Source organism: Myxine glutinosa, chromosome 6, assembly GCF_964187855.1.
Source record: "Myxine glutinosa chromosome 6, kmMyxGlut1.1, whole genome shotgun sequence".
In the NCBI taxonomy this organism is placed as follows: domain Eukaryota; kingdom Metazoa; phylum Chordata; class Myxini; order Myxiniformes; family Myxinidae; genus Myxine; species Myxine glutinosa.
The window spans coordinates 5,481,997-5,507,635 of record NC_136266.1 but is presented as its reverse complement, the minus strand read 5'-3'; the positions used below and the strand labels follow the sequence as shown (position 1 = coordinate 5,507,635).

At 46.8% G+C, this 25,639-nt stretch overlaps 3 protein-coding genes across 6 annotated transcripts in view; 1 reads left to right on the top strand and 2 right to left on the bottom strand.

The window, feature by feature from the left end:
* The first annotated feature begins 4,558 nt into the window (after window positions 1–4,558).
* PAGR1 (PAXIP1 associated glutamate rich protein 1) lies at window positions 4,559–19,001 on the top strand. Its single transcript, XM_068119573.2, has 3 exons — window positions 4,559–5,308; window positions 18,445–18,527; window positions 18,655–19,001. Exons 1-3 carry the CDS (start codon window positions 4,923–4,925, stop codon window positions 18,762–18,764), a joined length of 579 nt encoding a protein of 192 aa, XP_067975674.2. The 5' UTR covers window positions 4,559–4,922; the 3' UTR covers window positions 18,765–19,001.
* LOC144892558 (uncharacterized) lies at window positions 13,878–21,038 on the bottom strand. The gene is made up of 3 exons (XM_078779580.1): window positions 20,814–21,038; window positions 15,010–15,028; window positions 13,878–14,310 (listed from the first exon to the last, which is right to left on the bottom strand). The coding sequence occupies exons 1-3, from the start codon at window positions 21,036–21,038 to the stop codon at window positions 14,042–14,044; spliced, it is 513 nt and encodes a 170-aa protein (XP_078635706.1). The 3' UTR covers window positions 13,878–14,041.
* RABEP1 (rabaptin, RAB GTPase binding effector protein 1) overlaps window positions 20,332–25,639 on the bottom strand; it is a 102,029-nt gene continuing 96,721 nt past the window's right edge. For all 4 annotated transcript variants that reach the window (XM_078779579.1, XM_068119571.2, XM_068119570.2 and 1 more), the window contains one exon: window positions 20,332–21,720. In XM_078779579.1, the coding sequence (XP_078635705.1) occupies window positions 21,619–21,720 (102 nt within the window). In that variant the 3' untranslated portion in view covers window positions 20,332–21,618. The remainder of the gene's footprint in view (window positions 21,721–25,639) is intronic.

The following is a 25,639-nucleotide window of genomic DNA, read 5'->3' as shown; positions in this document are numbered from 1 at the left end:
ATCAAGTGTGTTTATTTGGAATTGTCCATCAAGTGTGTTTATTTGGAATTGTCCATCAAGTGTGTTTATTTGGAATTGTCCATCAAGTGTGTTTATTTGGAATTGTCCATCAAGTGTGTTTATTTGGAATTGTCCATCAAGTGTGTTTATTTGGAATTGTCCATCAAGTGTGTTTATTTGGAATTGTCCATCAAGTGTGTTTATTTGGAATTGTCCATCAAGTGTGTTTATTTGGAATTGTCCATCAAGTGTGTTTATTTGGGATTGTCCATCAAGTGTGTTTATTTGGAATTGTCCATCAAGTGTGTTTATTTGGAATTGTCCATCAAGTGTGTTTATTTGGAATTGTCCATCAAGTGTGTTTATTTGGAATTGTCCATCAAGTGTGTTTATTTGGAATTGTCCATCAAGTGTGTTTGTTTGGAATTGTCCATCAAGTGTGTTTATTTGGAATTGTCCATCAAGTGTGTTTATTTGGAATTGTCCATCAAGTGTGTTTATTTGGAATTGTCCATCAAGTGTGTTTATTTGGAATTGTCCATCAATTGTGTTTATTTGGAATTGTCCATCAAGTGTGTTTATTTGGAATTGTCCATCAAGTGTGTTTATTTGGAATTGTCCATCAAGTGTGTTTATTTGGAAGTGTCCATCGTGTGTTTATTTGGAACTGTCCATCAAGTGTGTTTATTTGGAATTGTCTATCAAGTGTGTTTATTTGGAATTGTCCATCAAGTGTGTTTATTTGGAATTGTCCATCAAGTGTGTTTATTTGGAATTGTCCATCAAGTGTGTTTATTTGGAATTGTCAATCAAGTGTGTTTATTTGGAATTGTCCATCAAGTGTGTTTATTTGGAATTGTCCATCAAGTGTGTTTATTTGGAATTGTCCATCAAGTGTGTTTATTTGGAATTGTCCATCAATTGTGTTTATTTGGAATTGTCCATCAAGTGTGTTTATTTGGAATTGTCCATCAAGTGTGTTTATTTGGAATTGTCCATCAAGTGTGTTTATTTGGAATTGTCCATCAAGTGTGTTTATATGGAATTGTCCATCAAGTGTATTTATTTGGAATTGTCCATCAAGTGTGTTTATTTGGAATTGTCCATCAAGTGTGTTTATTTGGGATTGTCCATCAAGTGTGTTTATTTGGAATTGTCCATCAAGTGTGTTTATTTGGAATTGTCCATCAAGTGTGTTTATTTGGAATTGTCCATCAAGTGTGTTTATTTGGAATTGTCCATCAAGTGTGTTTATTTGGAATTGTCCATCAAGTGTGTTTATTTGGAATTGTCCATCAAGTGTGTTTATTTGGAATTGTCCATCAAGTGTGTTTATTTGGAATTGTCCATCAATTGTGTTTATTTGGAATTGTCCATCAAGTGTGTTTATTTGGAATTGTCCATCAAGTGTGTTTATTTGGAATTGTCCATCAAGTGTGTTTATTTGGAATTGTCCATCAAGTGTGTTTATATGGAATTGGCCATCAAGTGTATTTATTTGGAATTGTCCATCAAGTGTGTACATTACTTTATTTGGAGTTGTCGGCCAGGAAACAGACACAGGAGGACATTTGGCCCATCGTGCCTATACTGTATGTACCAGGTGACCTAAAAAAACTGGTACCGACCTCACCTCGAATTATAACTTCCTCCATACTTAATGATTTCCTCTTACTTTGTGCAGGTGTGAAAAGTGAACGACGTGTATCGTCAGCAGGTTTAGTGAAGATTGCCCCATTTTTAGCCCACCTGCAATGTAGTTCCGGGAGATTATGCGACGGCGCGTCTTCTATTTGTCAGTCCATACATCACGGCTCCTCCCACAACAACATCACGGCTCCTCCCACCACCACATCGCGGCTCCTCCCACCACCACATCACGACTCCTCCCACCACCACATCGCGGATCCTGCCACCACCACATCGCGGATCCTGCCACCACCACATCGCGACTCCTGCCACCACATCACGGCTCCTCCCACCACCACATCACGACTCCTCCCACCACTACATCACGGCTCCTGCCACTACCACAGCACGGATCCTCCAACCATAACATCATGGCTCCCGCCACCACATCATGGCTCCTGCCACCACCACATCATGGCTCCTGCCACCACTACATCACGGCTCCTCCCACCACCACATCACGGCTCCTCCCACCACCACACCACGGCTCCTCCCACCACATCACGGCTCCTCCCACCACCACATCACGGCTCCTCTCACCACCACATCATGGCTCCTGCCACCACCACATCACGGCTCCTCCCACCAGCACATCACGGCTCCTGCCACCACCACATCACGGCTCTTGCCACCACCACATCATGGCTCCTGCCACCACCACATCATGGCTCCTGCCACCACCACATCATGGCTCCTCCCACCACGACATCACGGCTCCTGCCACCACCACATCACGGCTCCTGCCACCACATCACGGCTCTTGCCACCACATCACGGCTCCTGCCACCACTACAGCACGGCTCCTTCCACCACCACATCACGGCTCCTGCCACCACCACATCACGGCTCCTCCAACCATAACATCACGGCTTCTCCCCATCACGGCACGGCTCCTGCCACCACCACATCACGGCTCCTGCCACCACCACATCACGGCTCCTCCCACCACCACATCACGGCTCCTCTCACCACCACATCATGGCTCCTGCCACCACCACATCACGGCTCCTCCCACCACGACATCACGTCTCCTGCCACCACCACATCACGGCTCCTGCAACCACCACATCACGGCTCCTGCCACCACCACATCACGGCTCCTGCCACCACCCCATCACGGCTCCTCCCACCACCACATCACGGCTCCTCCCACCACCACATCACGGCTCCTGCCACCACCACATCACGGCTCCTCCCATCACCACATCACGGCTCCTCCCATCACCACATCACGGCTCCTCCAACCAAAACATCACGGCTCCTCCCATCACATCACGGCTCCTCCCACCAACACAGCACGAATCCTCCCACCACCACAGCACGGCTCCTGCCACCACCACAGCACGGCTCCTGCCACCACCACAGCACGGCTCCTGCCACCACCACAGCACGGCTCCAGCCACCACCACAGCACGGCTCCAGCCACCACCACAGCACGGCTCCTGCCACCACCACAGCACGGCTCCTCCCACCACCACAGCACGGCTCCTGCCACCACCACAGCACGGCTCCTGCCACCACCACATCACGGCTCCTGCCACCACCACATCACGGCTCCTGCCACCACCACATCACGGCTCCTCCCACCACCACAGCACGGCTCCTCCCACCACCACAGCACGGCTCCTGCCACCACCACATCACGGCTCCTCCCACCACCACAGCACGGCTCCTGCCACCACCACAGCACGGCTCCTGCCACCACCACAGCACGGCTCCTGCCACCACCACAGCACGGCTCCTGCCACCACCACAGCACGGCTCGTCCCACCACCACAGCACGGCTCCTCCCACCACCACAGCACGGCTCCTGCCACCACCACATCACGGCTCCTGCCACCATCACATCACGGCTCCTGCCACCACCACAGCACGGCTCCTGCCACCACCACAGCACGGCTCCTGGCACCACCACATCACGGCTCCTCCCACCACCATAGCACGGCTCCTGCCACCACCACATCACGGCTCCTGCCACCACCACAGCACGGCTCCTGCCACCACCACAGCACGGCTCCTGCCACCACATCACGGCTCCTGCCACCACCACAGCACGGCTCCTCCCACCACCACAGCTCCTCCCACCACCACAGCACGGCTCCTGCCACCACCACATCACGGCTCCTGCCACCACCACAGCACGGCTCCTGCCACCACCACATCACGGCTCCTGCCACCACCACATCACGGCTCCTGCCACCACCACATCACGGCTCCTGCCACCACCACATCACGGCTCCTGCCATCACCACATCACGGCTCCTGCCACCACCACATCACGGCTCCTCCCACCACCACAGCACGGCTCCTGCCACCACCACAGCACGGCTCCTGCCACCACCACATCACGGCTTCTGCCACCACCACATCACGGCTCCTGCCACCACCACATCCCGGCTTCTGCCACCACCACAGCACGACTCCTGCCACCACCACAGCACGGCTCCTCCCACCACCACAGCACGGCTCCTGCCACCACCACATCACGGCTCCTGCCACCACCACAGCACGGCTCCTGCCACCACCACATCACGGCTCCTGCCACCACCACAGCACGGCTCCTCCCACCACCACAGCACGGCTCCTGCCACCACCACAGCACGGCTCCTGCCACCACCACATCACGGCTCCTGCTGCCACCACCACATCACGGTTCCTGCCACCACCACATCACGGCTCCTGCCACCACCACATCACGGCTCCTGCCACCACCACATCACGGCTCCTCCCACCACCACAGCACGGCTCCTGCCGCCACCACCACAGCACGGCTCGTCCCACCACCACAGCACGGCTCCTCCAACCACAACATCACGGCTCCTCCCATCACGGCATACGTCATTGCGTCGCTTAAATCTCGCGATATCTCATGACAATTTCGGAGACCTTTTTATGGGATGTTTAAGTGTTATTGTTCGTCATGCGTTCGTCATGTCATTGAAATATTGTTGACGAAAATTATGTCAAACTAGAAAAACTCGTGACGCACAAATTGTCATAAAATCGCGGCCGTTTCGCCGGAAGTTGAGTCGCCACCGCCGCATACGGAGTTACGGACACGATCCGCTGGCGCTCACCGACCGATCCATCAGTAAGATCGGCGGATGCTCCAGGTACCGTCGGTGTCCGCAGGTGATTTACAACGTTAAAGGAATGTTTGAATCGGTGTTGTCGACCCGAGTCGATGCCCAAGTGGACACAGCGGCCCGTCCGCTATAACCCGGAACTCCGGGATGAACGTGGAGCGGAGGGACGAAGTCAAACACACGGACCGACAGAGGGTCACGTATCCGGCCACACGTGCGCCCGAACATGGCGCACGAGACGAAGAAACTGCGAACGGGATCCGGGGACACGTGGACGAGGATTCCAATAAGGACCGGGACTCCGACTCGGAATGGAGCGTCGGTCCGAGCGAGGACGGCCTTGGCGACCCCGTATCGTGGACCCCCGAACCCGCGCTCATCCCCGATCTCATCGGTCGCCTCGTGCGCGACGGGGTGCTTCCATTGGTTGCTGAAACTTTACCGCGACGACCGCAGACCCCGGAAGCTCCGCCCCCAGAACAGAGTCGTCCTGAGGAGGCGGAGCCTCAACCGGAGTTCAGCCCTCCAGAGAGGTGGGCGTGGCTGGCGCCCACAAGCGAGTTTAATGTACTGTACATTCAAAATATCGAATACTGTACATGTGAGTGTTTGGCCGTTTGGGAAATCCTGCTTATTCAATGGGTGCACCTGGTCATTGTGTCGTTAAACTACTATAGTCTAACCGAATCGATTTATGTGTAACACAACCAAATCCATAGATTATGCAAGTGACGGCAATTTTAACTTTAAATGATACTAACATCAAGTTGACCGTTTCAAACTTTAAAAGATTTCCACTACAACCGAGGCAGCTCCACTGGAGCCATATCCGCACAAGTTGTATCAAACCGAGTTGTCCGCCATGATTGTGACCTTTCCTATAACCCTACTCCACACTTGCAAATGCTGCTCCACTTGGCACCCTTAATCTGTCCTCTCCTTTGGGGGATGTCGAAGGTGTAACGAGTGGAGGTCCGAACACCAGTCACAATTATTGTCAAAGATTTATTATCTGGAGAAGATTTAACTGATTATACGAGGAATACTAGAACGCCACTCAGAGCGCATACTCCCGCCGTGGGTCAAGTTGGAGTAAAAGTATACTTTTTATGTCTAAATATATTTTTTAGCATCCTAGGATTTCAATAGAACTAGGGCATTGCCCGTACGTGGGTGCCCGTTCCTTGCCAAAAAAAAAAAAAAACGCTACCCGTACGCTCTACCCCGCCCGTACGCCCGTAAACAAAAAATAACAACGCTCTTCGCTTCCGCCCTTCGCTCTGACTGAATTGGGAGAAATAATGCGCATAAGAAATCGAATTACGTACCGTAATGGCGGTCAGCTCGTAACGCGCACACTGTCCGGAAGTTCGCATATCGCATATCTATCTATCTATCTATTAATGCCCATTTATTCAATTATCGCCAACGTATTTTGGCTTTTTGCAATTTAATCGCAAGGAAAAGTAGAAAGAGAAGAGGGAAAAAAAGAAAAGCCTTGCCTTGCTGCAAACAGCTGCTGCAAACAACAACAACATGGAAGGCTGCACTGTCCGGAAGTTGGCATATCGCAGTTACGATTATTTTAGTGTTAATGGCCAATTATTCAATTAGCGCCAACGTATTTTGGCTGTTTGCAATTTAATCGCAAGGAAAAGTAGAAAGAGAAGAGGGAAAAAAAGAAAAGCCTTGCATTAACGCATTAACGCTTGCATTGCATTAACGGTTCGGCACACGTGATAGCTCGCTGCTCTCTGATTGGTTGAAGCGTTTTTTGGACATAGCTCGGTAGGTACTTGTCCGATTAATTACAAACCTTGAAAAGGCACATCCTCGGGTCCCCAGCAATATACCTGGCAAGTTTCAAGTATATCGGACCCGTGGTTGTCGAGAAACAGCGGTCACAGACACACAGACACACAGACACACAGACAGACACACAGAGATTGCTGGAATTATAGATAGATATCTTTCAGTGACCTCAGATAATGATATGCAGAGATAATCCAAGATGGCCGACAAAATGGCCACCGCCGTAATGCAAAAAATGGTGACAACTGGGATTGCCTGTGTTTTCTCAACAAGAAATAGCGAGAGTGGGAGAGCTGTTTCTGCTGAAGCTGTATGGAGCAGCTCGATCGAAGTCATTGGACAAACACCGATATCTCATGTACTTCCGATCAATCCATAGAACATCTTTGACGTCATCTGGTTTCAAGCTGGAATCGCTCCCACCTCCTTCGGCAGCTACCAAATTCCACAGCTGCAGAGCATACCATGCTGTTCAGCAGTGGCAGGGGAATGAACTGCTGCCAACTGAGTGGGGGTGGCAGTACAGAGAGGGACTAGTTGTTCCAATCGAGACCGATAGGCCTGTGGCCCCTGAGAAAGTGCTGAAAATGATATCTTGTGGATGCAAGGTGGGGTGTGGAAAACGATGCGCTTGCTACAAGTCTGGTCTGGAGTGCACCCTCTTGTGTACTGTTTGTAATGGCCACAATTGCAAAAACTCTCGGGACATTGATTTAGAGGGTGATAACAGTGTTTAAGTCAGGAATAAGAAAAGTGACATCCAGTTAACACGGCACTGTGCAAAACACTAGAATCAGGTTGGGATGACTGGGATCAAAGAGTCGGTGTGCTTTTGTGTCGTATTGTAATTAAATGTCAAATCCCCATGTGTTGTTTACCTCTTGCAGGCCTTGTGGTCACAATGTGAAACATTTTGCATTAAATAAAATAATAGCAAATTAAACTTATCATGATTTTGATGTTTTTTAGCATTACAGCAGCGGCAATTTTGTCAGCCATCTTGGATTATATCTACATATCATTATCTGAGGTCACTGAAATATATTCCATTAAAATCCGTGTGCTAAAACATATATTTAGCCACGAAAAGTACACTTTTATGAGGTTCTAGGCTGAAGTTATCCATATTTATGTATTTTCCATCCAACCGGCGGCCATCTTGAATTTTGAAAATGCCACAAGGTGGGACTCGTGGGACTTTATATTGTGGGTATCCACATGTTATTCTGAAGCTCTGTGCAAAAAATCTGCTTTCTACTAATTTCTTCTAGGTCCTAACCTAATGCTCCTGGGCTAACTGATGAGGAATGACGAAAAATGCCGACGTCCTTGAAACATTCGATGCTTCTCGCGTTCCCCAGAGACTAATGGAACAGAGCCAACTTGTAAACAACTGGTAAACGACTTGTAAAGTTGTTATATCAGAGCTAACAACTTTACAAGAAGCCAAGAAAGAAGTACACAAAAATAACTTTTCCGTTACTCTGGGAAGCCCTCTCTTCCTTTTTCCATTTTCCATTTGTCTTGGATTACCCCAATCCCACTGCTGGCCACACAGCAGCTACATTTTGCTCGTCTGATAAATGGAACATGTCCTTCAATCCTGGAAAATCCCACTCACCTTGTCGCTCCGAAAGAATTGTCTTTCGAACCAACCTAATTCCATGGTCACCTACTGGAAGAGGGTCAGTGTATTTACCTTCTTGGCCTTGCCAACAGCCATGACATCAGGTGGATCATCGACATAGCAACATTGGTCTTCAAAGCCAGCCACGAGTTGTGCCTCCTTTGTCATTCAGTCTTTCCTTGAAAAATAAATTGACTCACCGCCTTCAAGCCCTATCTGTAGGGCAATGGAGTACCGCTCTTTCCTACTGGCTGGTGCTCCAGCATGACCTGTCTTTCTGGATTCTGGGGAATCCTTTCCGAACCCAACACTCTTATTTGCAGGTTACTCCCTCACCCCTCAATGCATAACTTTCCTCTAGTTTATCAATTGGTTCAGTGCTTTAGGAGTACTGTACATACAAACCAAACACTTCAATTATATTCAATGCTAACTGGGGTACCTGGTATTCCCTGTTGCTGTTGGTATTTTGAAGAAATCAAATTTTTTTTTTTCCTATTTTTTTTTGTGGCGGCCTAAATCACTTTCCTTCACCCACCAAGTAATGTGGTCGGGGATCATTTTATATTACCTTTCACATGGCTACAAAGGCTGTCACTATGGAGAGATTTTTTAACAATCCAACTTTTTGTTTCAGAACTTTTTTGTTTTGCCAATTTTTTGCCTAAAACTCTCTGGCACTCACTGATGAAACTCAAAATGTAACAAAGATCCATTCAGCCACCTGAGAAAAATTGTGGCTGGCACGCACACAGACACAGAATATAAGAATACTAGCGGGGTCACCCGTGGGAATCCTACGGGCATGGATGTGTGTGACATTTCGACATATTGAGTTATATGCTGCACATTCATTTTTACAAAATGGTTACTGGCAAGTCATCAGATCCAGAAATGGTGTGAATTTAGTTATTTCACATAATATGTGACCCCTCACTCCTCTCCACCTGACACTCTCCTGTCTCCACCTGACACTCTCCTGTCTCCACCTGACACTCTCCTCTCTCCACCTAGCACTCCTCTCCTCTCCAAACCCTCACATCCCTCTCCTTTCCAATCCCTCACCTCTCCAATCCCTCACACTCCTCTCCTCTGCAATCCTTCACACGCCTCTCCAATCGCGCCTCACACTCCTCTCCAATCGCGCCTCACACTCCTCTCCAATCGCGCCTCACACTCCTCTCCAATCGTGCCTCACACTCCTCTCCAATCGTGCCTCACACTCCCCTCCAATCACTCCTCTCCAATCGTGCCTCACACTCCTCTCCAATCACGCCTCACACTCCTCTCCAATCGTGCCTCACACTCCTCTCCAATCGCGCCTCACACTCCTCTCCAATCGCGCCTCACTCGCCTCTCCAATCGGCTTTCCCCGTCTCGTTTCTCTCCTTTTTCTCCCGTCTCGTTCTTTTTCTTGCTCCAAATCGGCCCGTCGGAATCGGAAATCGGCCCGTCTCGCCCGTCGGCCCGTCGGAATCGGAAATCGGCCCGTCTTGCTTTTGTGCTTGTGCGTAAATAAATTGTGTTCATGACACCATTTCTGGTGTTGGGCTAGCGGCTAGGGTGCCGGCTTAGGATCCTGGGTTCGAATCTCGGTCGATCGCCGAATTAATGCCAGGGGGGTTGACTCAGCCTGTCATCCTTCCGAGGTCGGCTAATTGAGTACCAGTTCACTGGTAATTCCCTGTTTGTCGTTGAAGGCGGCAAAAAGGGTTGGCGTCAGGAAGGGCATCCGGCCGTAAAACATTGCTTCAAAAAGGGGACAAAAAAACAACAACTACCACGGTCCCCGAAAAGGCCAACCCCCGCTTTGCGGGGAAAAATGGCCTCTAAACGGTGGTTTTTACACCATTTCTGGATCTGATGACTTGCCAGTAACCATTTTGTAAAAATGAATGTGCAGCATCTAACTCAATATGTCGAAATGTCACACACATCCATGCCCGTGGGATTCCCACGGGTGACCCCGCAAGTTTGCATTGACGTTCGTCGATGGACTCGTTCGCCCGTCTCATTCGTTTTCTTGCTGCATCCTGTTCAAGTCTGCGTTCTTCATCGATCGTCTCATTCATTTTGGAAATAGAAGTTTCCACGCAGCGCATGAATTGTCACGATCCTCAAGAGGAATTTGTCTCGTAATCATCAAATGATAAATGGCAAGTAAATTATATTGTGGAAAATTAAAGATTTCAAATAAACCTATTTAAAGTGTATTCGCACATAACTAATTTTAAAAAACGAAGAAATATCTCTCGGTAATTTCCTGAAACATATTTTACTTCCGGCTAATAATGTTGAATTAAATAAAAACGAAGAAATATATGTCGGCATCATTGTTGACGTTTTTGTGACGACTGTCATCAAACGAAAAAGTAATATATCTTAACGGAAAAGCAAAAGCGAATTTTTAATATATATCGACACGTTGCCGTCGGTGTCATGTTGGGCGGTGTATGATACACCATGACGCGATTTTTAAAAATATATATCTGCATTTTCCCGCGTGTGTGGAATGTTCTCAATTATTGCTGACACCGAGTCCAAAACCATCGATAAAAATGAAATCATATGGTGAGTTAGATTGGAGATAAAGGCGTGAGAGAGACTCAATGGCCTTGAAGTTGAAGTTACAGGCGTTTGAGAATTCATTTCGTTCTATAAACGGCAACTTTCATTGGATTTCCTTCCCGTTTTTTTTCAACCGAGTCGAAAACTATGTTAGCGACTGTGAAAAATGAAATGATATATCGAATTTTTAATATGTATCGACACGTTGCCGTCGGTGTCATGTTAGGCGGTGTATGATACACCATGACGCGATTTTAAAATATATATCTGCATTTTCCCGCGTGTGTGGAATGTTCTCAATTATTGCTGACACCGACTCTAAAACCATCGATAAAAATGAAATCATATGGTGAGTTAGATTGGAGATAAAGGCGTGAGAGAGACTCAATGGCCTTGAAGTTACAGGCATTTGAGAATTCATTTCGTTCTATAAACGGCAACTTTCATCGGATTTTCTTCTCGTTTTTTTTCAACCGAGTCTAAAACTATGTTAGCGACTGTGAAAAATGAAATGATATATCGAATTTAAAATAGATATCGACACATTGCCGTCGGTGTCATGTTGGGCGGTGTATGATACACCATGACGCGATTTTAAAAAATATATCTCTGCATTTTCCCGCGTGTGTGGAATGTTTGTGGAAAATTAAAGATTTCAAATAAACCTATTTAAAGTGTATGCGCACATAACTAATAAAAAAAACGAAGAAATATCTCTCGGTAATTTCCTGAAACATATTTTACTTCCGGCTAATATGTTGAATGAAATAAAAACGAAGAAATATATGTCGGCATCATTGTTGACGTTTTTGTGACGACTATCATCAAACGAAATAGTAATATATCATAACGGAAAAGCAAAAGCGAATTTTTAATATATATCGACACATTGCCGGCGGTGTCATGTTGGGCGGTGTATGATACACCATGACGCGATTTTAAAAAATATATCTCTGCATTTTCCCGCGTGTGTGGATTGTTCTCAATTATTGCTGACACCGAGTCTAAAAGTAAAACCATCGATAAAAATGAAATCATATGGTGAGTTAGATTGGAGATAAAGGCGTGAGAGAGACTCAATGGCCTTGAAGTTACAGGCCTTTGAGAATTCATTTCGTTCTATAAACGGCAACTTTCATCGGATTTTCTTCCCGTTTTTTTTCAACCGAGTCTAAAACTATGTTAGCGACTGTGAAAAATGAAATGATTTATCGAATTTGATTTGAAATAAAACTGGGGGAGAGCAAGACACCACGGGCCTACAAAACAGGACTCAAAGCTATGCGAGTTAATAAAATGGTGGATATTTGTTTATAGCCACTCCCAGAATGGGTGGAGCTATGGGTGGAGCTACTCTGCAAACCGAGTAAGCCACACCCCGGACAGACACCCAACAGATAGACAGACAGACAGACAGAATCATCTACGGCTATTATAATATAGATAGCAAAGAATATAAGAAGGTATATAAGAAGGAAGGAAGAATAAGAGGAAGGAATAAGAAGGAAGGTAAAGAATATAAGGTATATGATTCATTCCTTTGCTTGTTGCATCCACTCCTTATCCCACTCAGTAAGTACGTTGACGCATCATCTTCCGTTATCTCATCCTCTGAGCCTACAATTTGAATTTTAAAAAGGGGTTAAAGGAGAAATTTGAAAAATAATCAATTTCATTTAAATGATGCAGATTTACATGCGTCATGATCCACACTGATGTCTAACAATCCGCTGCACACCCAACCAAGCATGTTAATGTAGAATCCAATCCTTCCCCTTATGTTCCCCTCATCCCTCAATGTATACTTTCCTCTAGTTTATCAAACACCTGAAGTCGAGCATTACTTTGTACAGGGGAGAAGTGAGCAGTGGATGCTTGGTGTTGTTTACCCGAACAAGCAACGTGGACGATTACCCCGCACATGCGGAGAAAATGTTTGGTTAAGCAGTTGGTTCACTTCTGTCTGTCTGTAAACTTCAGTTTATGATCGAGGAAGAACTTTATATCAATCTTGTTATATTTTGAAAACGAATTGGAAAACAAAGCTGCCGTTTACCGTACTTTGGCTCCGAATTCGTCCCGATTCTGATGAGGAATGAGAATTAACTTGGTCTCTGTCAGTCAGGCAAACAAAATTGAAAATCATTCCAAACAGGAAACTTACTGTTTTAAATGCATTATAAAGGACAAAAACAACAGACAAACAACATTAGTGTAACTTGTTAAACAGGGTGGTGTAAAAGATGTTGCGTCGATGGCGGTAAACCTCCAAAAAAATTTGTTTTCTGCAACCTTTGAAACTTTTATTTAATTTTAATTGAATTGTTTACTTGAACACGAGAACACATCACCCCGTTTGCATTTTCACAACCCTTCCGTTTAGCAGGACTTGGACAAAATATTACGGCATTTTACATCATCTCGACCAATCAAATTTGCTGCTTGCAGATACCACCGTGTCCTAGTTTCTCAAGACCGCTTGGGGTGAGGTGTTCTGTGAACGCTCGAGTTGATGAACGATTACAAGCAATTTTTAAAGTGTGACAAATGATAAGCTCGCTGAAACCTAATCATGATGACATTCTATGATTACCATGACAACAGCATAGCTATGACATAGCTACGATACAGGTAACCGAATGGTATTATGTGTGTCGCAGTGATAAACGAGTGTACTTTTATGTTTGTGGGGTAGTGATATGTAGTCAGGTAGATTTGTGTAGGTATCATGCTCCGGATGTCGGGTAAGAACCATCACCATGTAAGAAATTTTGTTTCGCCGAATGTCGGAGTAAGGTGTATCTTCGTCTCCATTACGAGGAATGGGGCATGTTAACTAGTATCGGGATTATGTTAATTCCCCTGTTCGTCAAACCTCAGTAATTTATCCTTTATCTCTTTTGGCACTGCACCATAGACACGATTGAGAAAATGCCCATTAATTGCACTAAATAATAACAATAAAACCAACCGGAAGCCAGTTCTGAACACTGCCGATGGACACCACCATCAACATCGCCACACATGGCTCTGGCAGGCCGAAGACATGCCCCGAGGAGCCGTGATTGGCTAGGGTGGAGTAAGAAGCAACTCACTGATTGGTGAAAGAAGGGCGAGCAAGAAGCGGCGCGCTGACTGGTGGAGAGCTGAGCATGCCGTGGTGGCCTGCGGGCTGATTGGTGGAGAGTCACGGAGGACGTTACGAGACTGTCGATAAAAGAAGGCTTGAACCGACATTTTCTCTCTTGCCTTTTGCCCTTCACGCATTCATCTTGCTCTCGACGACCTCTTGCCCTTCCTCACCTCTCGCATCTTCCTCTGTCCCTCGACGTTCCTGCCTCTCGCTCACCCCTGGTCCTCGACACTTGCTGACAGCATCCTTTGGCGTGTGAGGAGAACGGAGGCCGATGCGGCTGGGGAGGCCAGCTGCGCGCCTGCCGTCCAAGACGGACCGTACAGCGAGGCCTGGCTTTGTGCGCGTGCGCCAAAGGATGTGCGGGTTTTCCCGCCAACGGCCGGAGACGATTCCTGAGAAGAAATACCACAGCCGATTGAGATAAGTGCACACACACATAATTTATTTTATCCAGTTTATCCTCTCCACTTGTCTGTGTTTTAAGTCTGGTGAGGGAGCGCTCCATTTAGGAACTTGGTTTTACCATCGTGTTTTTTTATCGGCATCCGTTTTAATAAATCCTTTTGTTATTTTTTTGTACATTTCTCAACCCGGTTTTTGTTTGAGTTATTTTCTGCAGGTTGAAGACTGCCCGGCGGTATTGCTCAGGTAAGCGCTTCAGCTTCCTCCCCCTTTAGCTTTTCTTTCCTCCCGCGCTATGTAGTAAAGTCCGCAATTGAACTGAACGCCTTCGGAATTTAAACCTCGCTATTGGCCATCCGTGACTCTCCTGGTGTTAACTGGGAGGGAATCACACGACAGTACTAATAGGGTAAAGTATTTCACACGTGAACCGAAACATCAAACGCCATGTCCGGTGTATGGAAAAGTGCCAGAAACAGTAGTGTGGGCAGAAGGAGATTAAACGAGCGATTTGAAAAGGTGTTATAGCCTTCACCAGCTGGTACGGCACAAGGCTGATGGAAGCGAAGTCAAAGATAATTTTATAATGTTTGAGTGCTTGGACCACACAAGATACGAGGAAGGAAAATGGTGTGAATTAGTCAAAATGCAACATTACCACAAATACATGAACGGTTCAGAACGCTTACCATCGACGATGTACGCATGCTGCGAGGGGATGAAAATAAAACAATCGGAAATGTCAGTCATAATGGACATGACATTTGTATGCATTTAACCGTAACATGTTGGTAAGATCACCTTTATCTGGGAATACAACAACATGCATTTTAAGGCCATTTTCCCTGCTAGAGCGGGGGTTAGCCTTGCGGTCCCCATGACAATCTTCTCCATTTTGCCCTATTTTCTGCGTGTCTCCTTGTTAACCCCCTTGCCCGCATTTCTTCTTCCACCATCTTTAGCCAAGTCTTTCTCGGTCTTCCCTGTCCTCTACTTCCTTCTACATTGATTTCCATCACTCTTCTCAACCAGTCACTTTCATCCTTCCTCAACACATGACCAAACCATCTCAACCTGTTCCTCTTCACAGCATCAATCACAGGCTCTATTTCCATCATCTTTCGCAATTCATCATTTGTCTTCCTCTCTCTCAACGATACTCCGCACATCCACCGAACCATTCGCATTTCCACCCTTTCGAGCCTTCATTGCTGCTCTCCGTTCATTAGCCATGTCTCGCTCCCATAAATCATAACACTTCTCACACATGCAGCATACACCTTTCCCTTCAGCTTCAACGACACTCCCTTCGTCATCAGCATGCCACTCAGTTCTCGAAACTTCTTCCATGCACATCTCACACTTGCAACCGTTGCCGAGTCTGATCCACCTTCTCCATTCAGCATGTCTCCGAGGTAGCCAAATGTTTTCACACCTTCCAGCTTCACGCCGTCTCCAAGATCCAACTCAACATTTCCTCCATCTGCAGCTCCCTCTGTGCACACCTTACATTTGAATGTAGCTGCCACACTGGTTAATGACCTTCTCAGACCACTACATTTTTGATGAACCCACTCAGCGCACATTGTGCATTGAATGGAGTTCACTCCGACACCCTTCCTACACACAGCACAGGGCCACTTCCCAGTTCTTTCCACCTCACCACATGCTTTACCACTTGCCATCACCTTCGTCTTTCCTATATTCACCTTCAGACCTTTTGTCTCCATACATTCCTTCCACTTGTTCATATTTTCCTTCAGTCCATCCATACTTTCCGCAATCAACACCAGATCATCTGCATACAACAACTCCCACGGTAAACCCTCCTTTACATTCTGAGCCAGCACCTCCATCACAACGACAAATAGTAGTGGACTTAGTACCGACCCCTGATGCACTCCCACCTTCACCTCAAACTCACCACTGTTCCCATCTTTCGTCCTTACAGCTGTGCGCGCTCTTTTGTACATTGCCATCACTACTCTGATCAACCATTCCTCCACTCCTAATTTCCTCAATGCCCATGTCAATACTTCACGTGGAACCCCATCGAATGCTTTCTCCAGATCAACAAACCCAAGAAACAACTTCTTCCTCTTCTCCATGTACTTCTCCTGCAACTGCCTCACAACAAAGAGCGCGTCTGTCGTTCCTCTTCCTGGCATAAATCCAAACTGCATTTCGTCGATCTTCACCTTCTTCCTTATCCTCCTCTGAAACACCCTTTCCAATACCTTCATTCCATGCTCCAATAACTTTATCGCTCGGTACGAGCCACAGTCCAGAGGGTCACCTTTCCCCTTGTATAGAGGGACGAGGGTACTCGGTTCCCAATCCACTGGAATGTGGCCTTCTTTCACCACCAGATTACAGATCTCTGTCATTCTCTTCACACCCCAATTTCCCGCTGCCTTCAACATATCTCCCACAACTCCCGTCGGCCCTCCCGCTTTTCTACTCTTCATTGCTTTTATCGCTTCCTCAACTTCCTTCTCAGTTATCTTCTCTGCTGGTCCTAAAACTGTGTTACTCTCGATGTTGCCATCCCATTCATTCTCTGTATTCAACAGCATTTCCATGTATCTTTTCCATCTTCCTTTCATTCCATCTGGGTCCACAACGATTTGTCCCACTTCATCCTTCAAGCAACTCACCCCCATCACATCACACCTCTCTTTCGCTATCTGCTTTGCAATCCCGAATACCGCTCTCTGACCCTCTTCCGAATCCAAGCTTTCTCCGAACATTTTCCTACATGCCTCTTGCGCCTTTGCTACCTCTTTCTTTGCAGCCTTCTTGGCTGCCTTATAACTTTCATGCTCTGATTTTTCTGCTCCCGTACCCTTCGCCTTCTGCCACTCCTTGAACTTCTTCCTCTTCTCGTCAATCCCCTTTCCAACTTCATCATCCCACCACCATGTTTCCGAGTGCCTTGATGGTCCTTTTGTCCATCCACATACCTCACCAATGGCTCCCAACAGACTATCTTTCATTGACATCCAACCACGTTCAAGCTCAACCACATCATCCTCCACCCTACTCAGCCTCTCTTTTAATGCCTCCCTTACTGTCACCTCTTTCAACCTCCACACCTTCATTCTCGGTTGGTACCTCACCCGCCGAGCTCTCCTCGCACCTTTCACCCTTATGTCGCAGACAACCAAGTGGTGCTGTGAAACGGCCTCCTCCCCCGGGATCACCTTTGTGTCGCGGAGGTGCCCCCTATCTCGCCGATGCACCATCAGGTAGTCAACGGTTGTCGTCGACCCCACCTGACGTGTATGTAACAAGCTTATTATCCTCTTTCTGGAACTGAGTATTACAAATCAACAAATCAGCTCCATCAGCAAACTCCAAAATCCTTTCACCTTCTCCATTTCTCACACCATATCCGTAACCCCCATGAACTCCCTCAAAACCGTCCATACTCCTTCCCACATGTCCATTTAGGTCTCCTCCTACCACAACAACTTCCTCATCTTTCACGTTTTCCATCAGCTTCTCTATCGCACACCAGAACTTGTCCTTCTCTTCATCGCTCCGACCAACCTGCGGAGCATATCCCGAGATGACGTTCACCAAGAGCTTTCCAATCATCATTTTCACCATCATCAACCTATCACTCACTCTAGTCACACTCACCACACTGTCTACAAACTCCTCAGAAAACAGGACACCAACACCATTCACGCCCTCCGGGCACCCTTGCCACACAAACTTGTATTTCTGTCCTTGCCTACCCTTCACCATTCTCACACCACTTCCCTTCCATCTCGTCTCTTGCACACAACATATGTCCACTCTTCTTCTGATCAATACTTCCACCACTTCTCCTGATCTCCTTGTCATTGTCCCTACATTCCATGTCCCAAACCTCAGAAACCGATCTCCACTTCGGGCTGTACCCTGCCCATATGTAGTTGTAATTGTCATGGTTCTCTTTTTGAGGCAATGTTTTTTTTTTTATGGCCGGATGCCCTTCCTGACGCCAACCCTCTTAGTCGTCTCTTACGACACGCAGGGATACGGTGTACCTATTCTAACCAGGGTACACACTGGGAATGAACCCCAGTAAACCTGATTGTTCCGTGTTCCATCTCCACACATTATCCCTTTATCAGAATGGAAATGTCCGCGTTCGACTTCAGCGAGGAGAGACAGCCGGAGACGAGACCTCACGAGCTACTCCCACGGCGGGTTGCAGGTACCACCAAAAGCACCTTTAACAATCCAGGCCTTCACTGCAACATAACTCGAACTACTTTACTATCCAATGGATCAAATCAAACCTAATTACCGTCGTGTATTGGTTCATGGATAATCTTTTGCAGGTACGCGTCAAGCACGTCGTAGACCAAGCCTAGACCGGTTGCTACTTGACCTCGCAAGGGAGAGACGGAGGGAGCAGGAGGACGAAGAGGAAACAGAAACAACAAATTAGATTTCTTACTATTTACACAGGATCTCTCTGATGTCAGTTCAGAACCAGTTACACAGACGTTAACGCTTGTGGAATACCTGAAACCGATTCTTTTTAAAAGCCAGATGTAAAAAGAGTACATTCTATTCAGTTGGTAGTTTATGGATACCTTTATCTCTACCTCCTAATACAACTATTTTTCATTTTCTGAAAAGAAAACATTTTTTTTCTAAGGGCATTAAAGCTTGTGAAGATTTATTTCCCTGATCGAGTCAGGTTATCTGCAGTGATCTGCTCGACTTCACTAAAGTTAAAGACTTTGGAAGAATCCCCCGTTGCATACATTACACAACTGAATCTAGTACAAGGCCCAGAGGTAACCTAGGACATGGCTCGAGGTCCATGTCCAAATCGAGCTAAGGCACACTACCAAACCTAGTACAAGGCCCAGAGGTAACCTGGGACATGGCTCGATGGCCATGTCCAAATCGAGCAAAGGCACATCAACGAACCTAGTACAAGGCCCAGAGGTAACCTGGCATAGGGCTCAAGGTCTTCGTCCAAATGTATAATTTGTTTCGCTGGCTTGGATTTGAGATAAATTCTTAAATCCCTTTGGAAGATAAAGTATAAAAGTTGGAATGTGGTTATCCCAGATTTCTTATTTTATTTTAAAGAGATCGAGTCTCGTGGAAGAGCGAGAGTATAAAAGTTGGAATGTGGTTATCCCAGATTTTTTATTTTATTTTAAAGAGATCGAGTCTTGTGGAAGATGCCCAAAAAAAGAAAAGTTGGAATGTGGTTATCCCAGATTTTTTATTTTATTTTAAAGAGATCGAGTCTTGTGGAAGAGATAAAGTATAAAAGTTGGAATGTGGTTATCCCAGATTTTTTATTTTAAAGAGAGTGAGTCTCGTGGAAGAGCGAGAGTATAAAAGTTGGAATGTGGTTATCCCAGATTTTTTATTTTATTTTAAAGAGATCGAGTCTTGTGGAAGATGCCCAAAAAAAGAAAAGTTGGAATGTGGTTATCCCAGATTTTTTATTTTATTTTAAAGAGATCGAGTCTCGTGGAAGATGCCCAAAAAAAGAAAAGTTGGAATGTGGTTATCCCAGATTTTTTATTTTATTTTAAAGAGATCGAGTGTTGTGGAAGAGATAAAGTATAAAAGTTGGAATGTGGTTATCCCAGATTTTTTATTTTATTTTAGAGAGATTGAGTCTCGTGGAAGAGCTACAGTCATCATCGTTCATTTATTCCCTCTCCCAATAAGCAGTTGGGATTAAACTTGCCTTTTTTAAGGGGGAATGACCGTCTTCCCTCGAACCTGACACCATTAGGTCTTCAATTACGAGGGAAACAAAATCTTTTCAGACTTGTTTTTATCATGCTGACATCAAAATATGAATTGATCACAAATGAGATATAAAGCGTCACATTTCCATCCACAAACCAAAGGTGCCATCATCAGAGTCATTCAACTGGTTTGGAGGTCCAATCTCACTCTCCCCTCACCTCTCCTCTTCCCCAACCAAACCTAGCTCTTCCCTCCGTTAAGAACGTAACACGGAGGAGTCGACACCAACATGCAAGTAACACGCATGTTTATTGACTGCAAGCAGCCCACAGGGCACGGTGCCTGTTTTCACATTTTACAATTAACTTAAGTGAAGAACCAAGCACTGCAGAGGTCAGCACAGGAAGAATTTTACCATGGAGTGGAGTGGAGTCGGGGGTTCTTGGGACAGGGAGGGAGGGGGGAGTGTTCAAGTATAAAACCAAGTGCCACGTTCATAACTTCTGCCTTCCTGTTCAATTCTGGGAACAAATTGGAGTTGTAAATCCCACAGGAAAACGAATTTAAAAGTTGGACTTGTTTTTTTCCTCCATCATAACTCTTGTAAAGTTCAGCAACAGTTCATCGATGACAATGAACAAGCAATGAAACAGGAAAACATCAACGCTGGATATAAAGGGCAAAACGGATTTGAGATCCCAACAGAAAACCTACATTTCACACCATTAAAGGACTCGCGCTGCGCGCTTGTGAAACTCAGCAGGTCACGCACCTGTGACGACGTGTCGGAAATTCCTGGAGGACGACTCCCGCCCGAAGCCACCGATCCGCCGTGCCCAACAGGTATATTCATCCTCGGGGTGGGAGGGTGGGGAGGTCGGGAGGGGCGTAGCTCTGGACTTGACAAATCCCAGGCTTTGGTTCCAAAATCAACACGTTCTGCGAATGGGGTTTTGTACGCAGGTCCAGAACAATTACAGAAATTAAATATTTCCATCAAACACCTTGTTTGCTGAACGATTTTCCTTAAAGTTACTTTGATAACCCCATTGGTGGATTAGTGTTTGAGTCGAGGCTCTGGCTTTATAGTTCCATCTGGATTTCCTATTGTACCTTTCGTATAGACACAACCAGCAAATGCCAACAGGTGGTGATTGTGCAAAATGGGGTAAAATACAAATCTCATACAGTAACACCAATCCAATACTTAACCCTTAAAAGGTGCTTCTACACACCTTCACACCATAAACCCACCAGCTGTATTCAAACCAAAAGCAAATTGAACAACGATGATATTGCTAGTTGTTGTAACGAAATCCAGTCGAACCTCAGCGAGCAAAGGAAAGTGAGACGTCACATCCCTCTGTGCGACCGCTCGGCACGTCCGAGCGTCTCGAAGCGCAAACGGCCGTACCCAACACCGTGCGATTTCCGGCAAAGTTTCAGCAAAACCAGAGTGACTATGAAGCACACGGGCCGCACCACAACCCCTCGCTCGCTTTGTCGCACCACTACCACCTCAGGACCAAAGCGTTGCTCGGCTCTCCGCCGACTCCGTGTCCGGGCGAGCGCCGGCCTTAAGTCTCCGGGAGGCGACTCACGTCACTCAGGTTTGTGCTGTCGAGGACGGCTTGCACCTCCTCGAGGGATTCCATCTGTCGGATCCTCTCCAACTGCACCTGCGTGCAACCACCAGAAACATGACCACAACTATTACCATCCTTAACAACCCACATTCGATCTGAACCTTCAAACGGTTCCAATCAGAGGCTTCGTGGGACTCCGGATGTTTCGTCATTTTGACGACTTTCACTTGAACGAATCATCTATACATTACATATGTAAAATGACAATATTCCAACTCCTTCAACCATTAAGTCCAAATCTCAGTTGTTCCCTTTACTTTACTCCCCATCTCCACCCAACCTTTTACACTACAAATATAAACGTATTTACTCTCTCTAAAAATACTCACTCCCTACAAAAATAGCAAAGGATAGCAACTTTCAGTTGGAGGTGGCCATCCCAACTTAGAAAATGTCCATGCACACCCCGAGTACACCCAACAAGTTTCAATGCATTTCTTCCCACAAACAGACACGTATGCTTCAACACATTCCCCCATCTATGATGACTATAGTTTTCATTATACAATAATACAGGGAATTGGCATATTTAAAATGATTTGTACAACTCATGGTAGTTTGTGTCTGCGGACGTCCTCTTGCAGTCGGGTTAGCTCTTTCCAGGAGGTTGGTGGCAGGATTTGCACTCCGGCCACCATAAAAACATGTTATTCTGCAACACGCACAAAGAACACAACTAAAAAAAACCCACTCCGTTGGAGTACCTCCTTGCAGCTGCCCTTCGCAGAGCAACTCACCGGATGACGGGATTGGGGAAAAGCCTTCGGGATCCCATTCTTTGATAAAATAATAGGAGGAAAAGCACGGGGTAACTTTCCTGGGTGGGGTTGTGGAGGTGTGTGTCGGAGCGGTGCTGAGGTGTCGTCCACCAGATGACGGTCTCCTTGGGTTATACGTTCGCTGAGGGTGGACAAGGGAGGCCTATGTGCGAGGAATCTGTGCAAGGGTAGAGCATCACTTGTGGACATGTGATTCTCATCCCGCTTAGAGGAATCCTTGCATTGCGTTCCTCTAAGCCTATCCCTAGGTGTACTGCAGTTAGAGCTTACAGAGGTGGTGGCCTCTTGACAGGGGAGTCTGAAGTGAAGGCCTGCTGGGCCGGTTACTTTGAACGGCTGTACCAGGCTGACCCACCGGCTGTTGAGTTGGATGTCAGGGGTGTTGCGATCCCAAATGCTGACCCCACAATTAACTGTGAACCGCCTTCACTTGTGGAAACACAGGCGGTGGTGAACCGGTTGAAAGGGGGCAAAGCTCCTAGAATTTGTGGGATCCATGCTGAGCTTCTCAAGGCTGGTGGAAATGCTGTACTTGAGTCGCTGCATGCAGTTCTGTGCTCTGTTTGGAGCACAGGCATCATCCCAACTGACTGACAGAGGGGCCTTATTGTCCCCATCTGGAAAGGGAAGGGTGATCACCAGGACTGCAACAACTACCGAGGGGTGACACTACTCTCGGTGCCGGGCAAGATCTTTGCTTGTATCATTCTTGGGAGGGTTCACCGCCATCTGCTCGAGCACCAGCGACCAGTCGGGTTTTACAACAAAGAAGTCAACGATTGACCGTATCCTTGCGCTTCGGGTCCTCACCAAACGCGTGAGAGTTTCGTCAGGGGCTGCTTGCAGCCTATGTTGATCTCCGCAAAGCGTTCGATTCTGTGAATCGGGATGCCCTCTGGAGGATTCTTGGTCTTCGTGGGGTGCCACCAACGCTGATCAATCTGATAGTCAGGTTCACTATGTTAACAAATATAATTTCGTTCAAAATTTTGGGAGATTAGCAAACCTATACATTTTTGGAATCATCATCAGAATCCGAAAATCAATGTTGGCATTTGCACACACAGATTTTGGATTTTCAAAATGGCCGCCATAAAATACATATTGTTGCGGATATGGGATTTGCATCCATCCATATCCGCTTGTAAATATTCCCCTATTTCCTCAATACTTCCCAACTATCCCCAATCCCCCATTCCCTAGTCCCATTTTCTGTAAACAACACTCTGTAGACCCGACCTCCCCCTATTTCCCCCATTAAATGTCGTGCCCAGGTTCACCGCATCTCATGTAAGACAACTATAGGACATCTTGCTAGTTATTCTTAGTCTATGTCAGTTAAGGACTCGTTTCCATTAATTCTGACCCTTCGTTGCACCAGAATGTGATTGTATGGCACCGTTAGGAAGTTTAGGACCTCCCAATACCTCCCCGCAGCTCTTCCTCACGGTTCAGCAACAACAACAACAACAACAGCAACGGCAGCGGCGGGCGCGGGGAGTGCGCGTCCTCACTCCGGCTTGGTTGGTAGGGGGTGTTGGGAGGGCACCAGGCCTCCCCAACGAGCCGCCATCGAACATGTGCTCGACGGGGTTACCAAATAGGGGCTCCCTGTCAGCTCCTCGTCAAGGGCGGAGCCCGGTAACCCCCGCACCCAATGGAAGCGGCGGACCGGCCCCAGTGGGGCGGAGCCAACCAGCCGAGGGCGTGTCACTCCCCGCTGAGCATGCGCAGGGAGAGGGAGGTGACGTCAGATGCGCGCTGAGCTTGGAGCAAGCAAGACGTACCCTCCGAGCGCTGTGAGGCCTCCCCGCATCTTCTGGACTGGACCGTGCTTTATCCTGTCCCTGAGCCAAGGTGCACCTTGTGCCATCGAACTACCTGTCCCTCCCTGCCATCAATCCCTGTGTAAGTCAGCCTTGTTCCGTTTGTCTGTGGTCTGTCCGGGAATAGATAAGATTGTATTTAAGTGCCCATCTCTTCTGTGTCTTTTACCTCACTCTGCCGTGTAATCTACCCCCCTTTTCTCCACCACTGTAATTATACCCTCCTCCGGAGGTCTTGAGAACTGTACCCCTTGCGTCGTTTCCTCTTTCCCAGTCGTCGCGTCCTTTCCATCATCGATTTGGCATAGCGCAATTTGGTCAACGTCTGGGTGGAATCGGGGTCTAGTCGGGGAATAACTGTTCGGTCGCGGCAATACCACCGCTCGGTAAATAACATCTAAACCGCGTCCGTAACAATATTTTGCGCTGTCTCGGCTTCTAGTCAACCTAGAAACTTACTTAAATATGCTAATCCTATGTTTTCTGGCTCAAAGAATCCAATAAAGGCCTCAAAATAGTGCTCAGGATTATAGAAAAGCAACAAACAAAGGTAATTGAAAACCATTGTCTTTATATTTGTGATATAACTATTACATAATACATGATATTGAAAGTCCTTTGAAGTTATAGGTTTTTTTTTTGGTTTTTTTTGTATACAAGATCGAGGCTCGTGAAAGAGCTAACATTACTCACACAAAAAGTCAAACCGACACACAAAACAAAAAACAAGGGGAGCGGCAGACAAGATGGGGAGAGAGGGGGAAGGACACAAACACAACATTTGAGAGCAGGGACATCGGGAGGACTTGGGGGGAGGTGGGAGAGGTATAAAACATATGAGCACTGCAAGGACTCTGGGGTGAATTAGCGGGGGTAGAAAAGATCAAGGTTTTGGATGGGGGAAGATAAGAGATGGTGGTGAACAGCTGTTTTAAAGACCTGGAGGGAGGAGTGGGATTGAAGGGAGTGGGGGAGTTTGTTCCAGTCACTTACTCTCTCTCTCTCTCACTCGATCTCTCTCAATCTCTCTTGATCTCTTTTGATCTTTCTCGATCTTTCTCGATCTCTCTTGATCCTTCTCGATCTCTCCTGATCTCTCGATCTCTCTCGATCGCTCTTGATCTTTTTCGATCTCTCTTAAGGACACTTGCACGATCTATGACACGATACGAAATGGGGATATAGTCATGGAATCCTTAGGCTTGTTGGATGATAACGGTCTTCGCCCTTCCCTTCCTCGCACCCAACCAGGAGGTCTCTCCCTCGGAGATACGGTGTGTAGCAAGTGAGTACTAGGAGGTCTAGGTTAAAAAGTTTAACAAGGGCACCACCGAGGTCACTGTTTCG

Coding starts and splice junctions, on each gene's coding strand:
- PAGR1 (XM_068119573.2), top strand. CDS start 4,923: ATGAACGTGGAGCGGAGGGACGAAGTCAAACACACGGACCGACAGAGG. Junction 5,309..18,444: donor GAGTTCAGCCCTCCAGAGAG/GTGGGCGTGGCT, acceptor TCCCTTTATCAG/AATGGAAATGTCCGCGTTCG. Junction 18,528..18,654: donor ACTCCCACGGCGGGTTGCAG/GTACCACCAAAA, acceptor AATCTTTTGCAG/GTACGCGTCAAGCACGTCGT.
- LOC144892558 (XM_078779580.1), bottom strand. CDS start 21,038: ATGGAAATATTTAATTTCTGTAATTGTTCTGGACCTGCGTACAAAACC.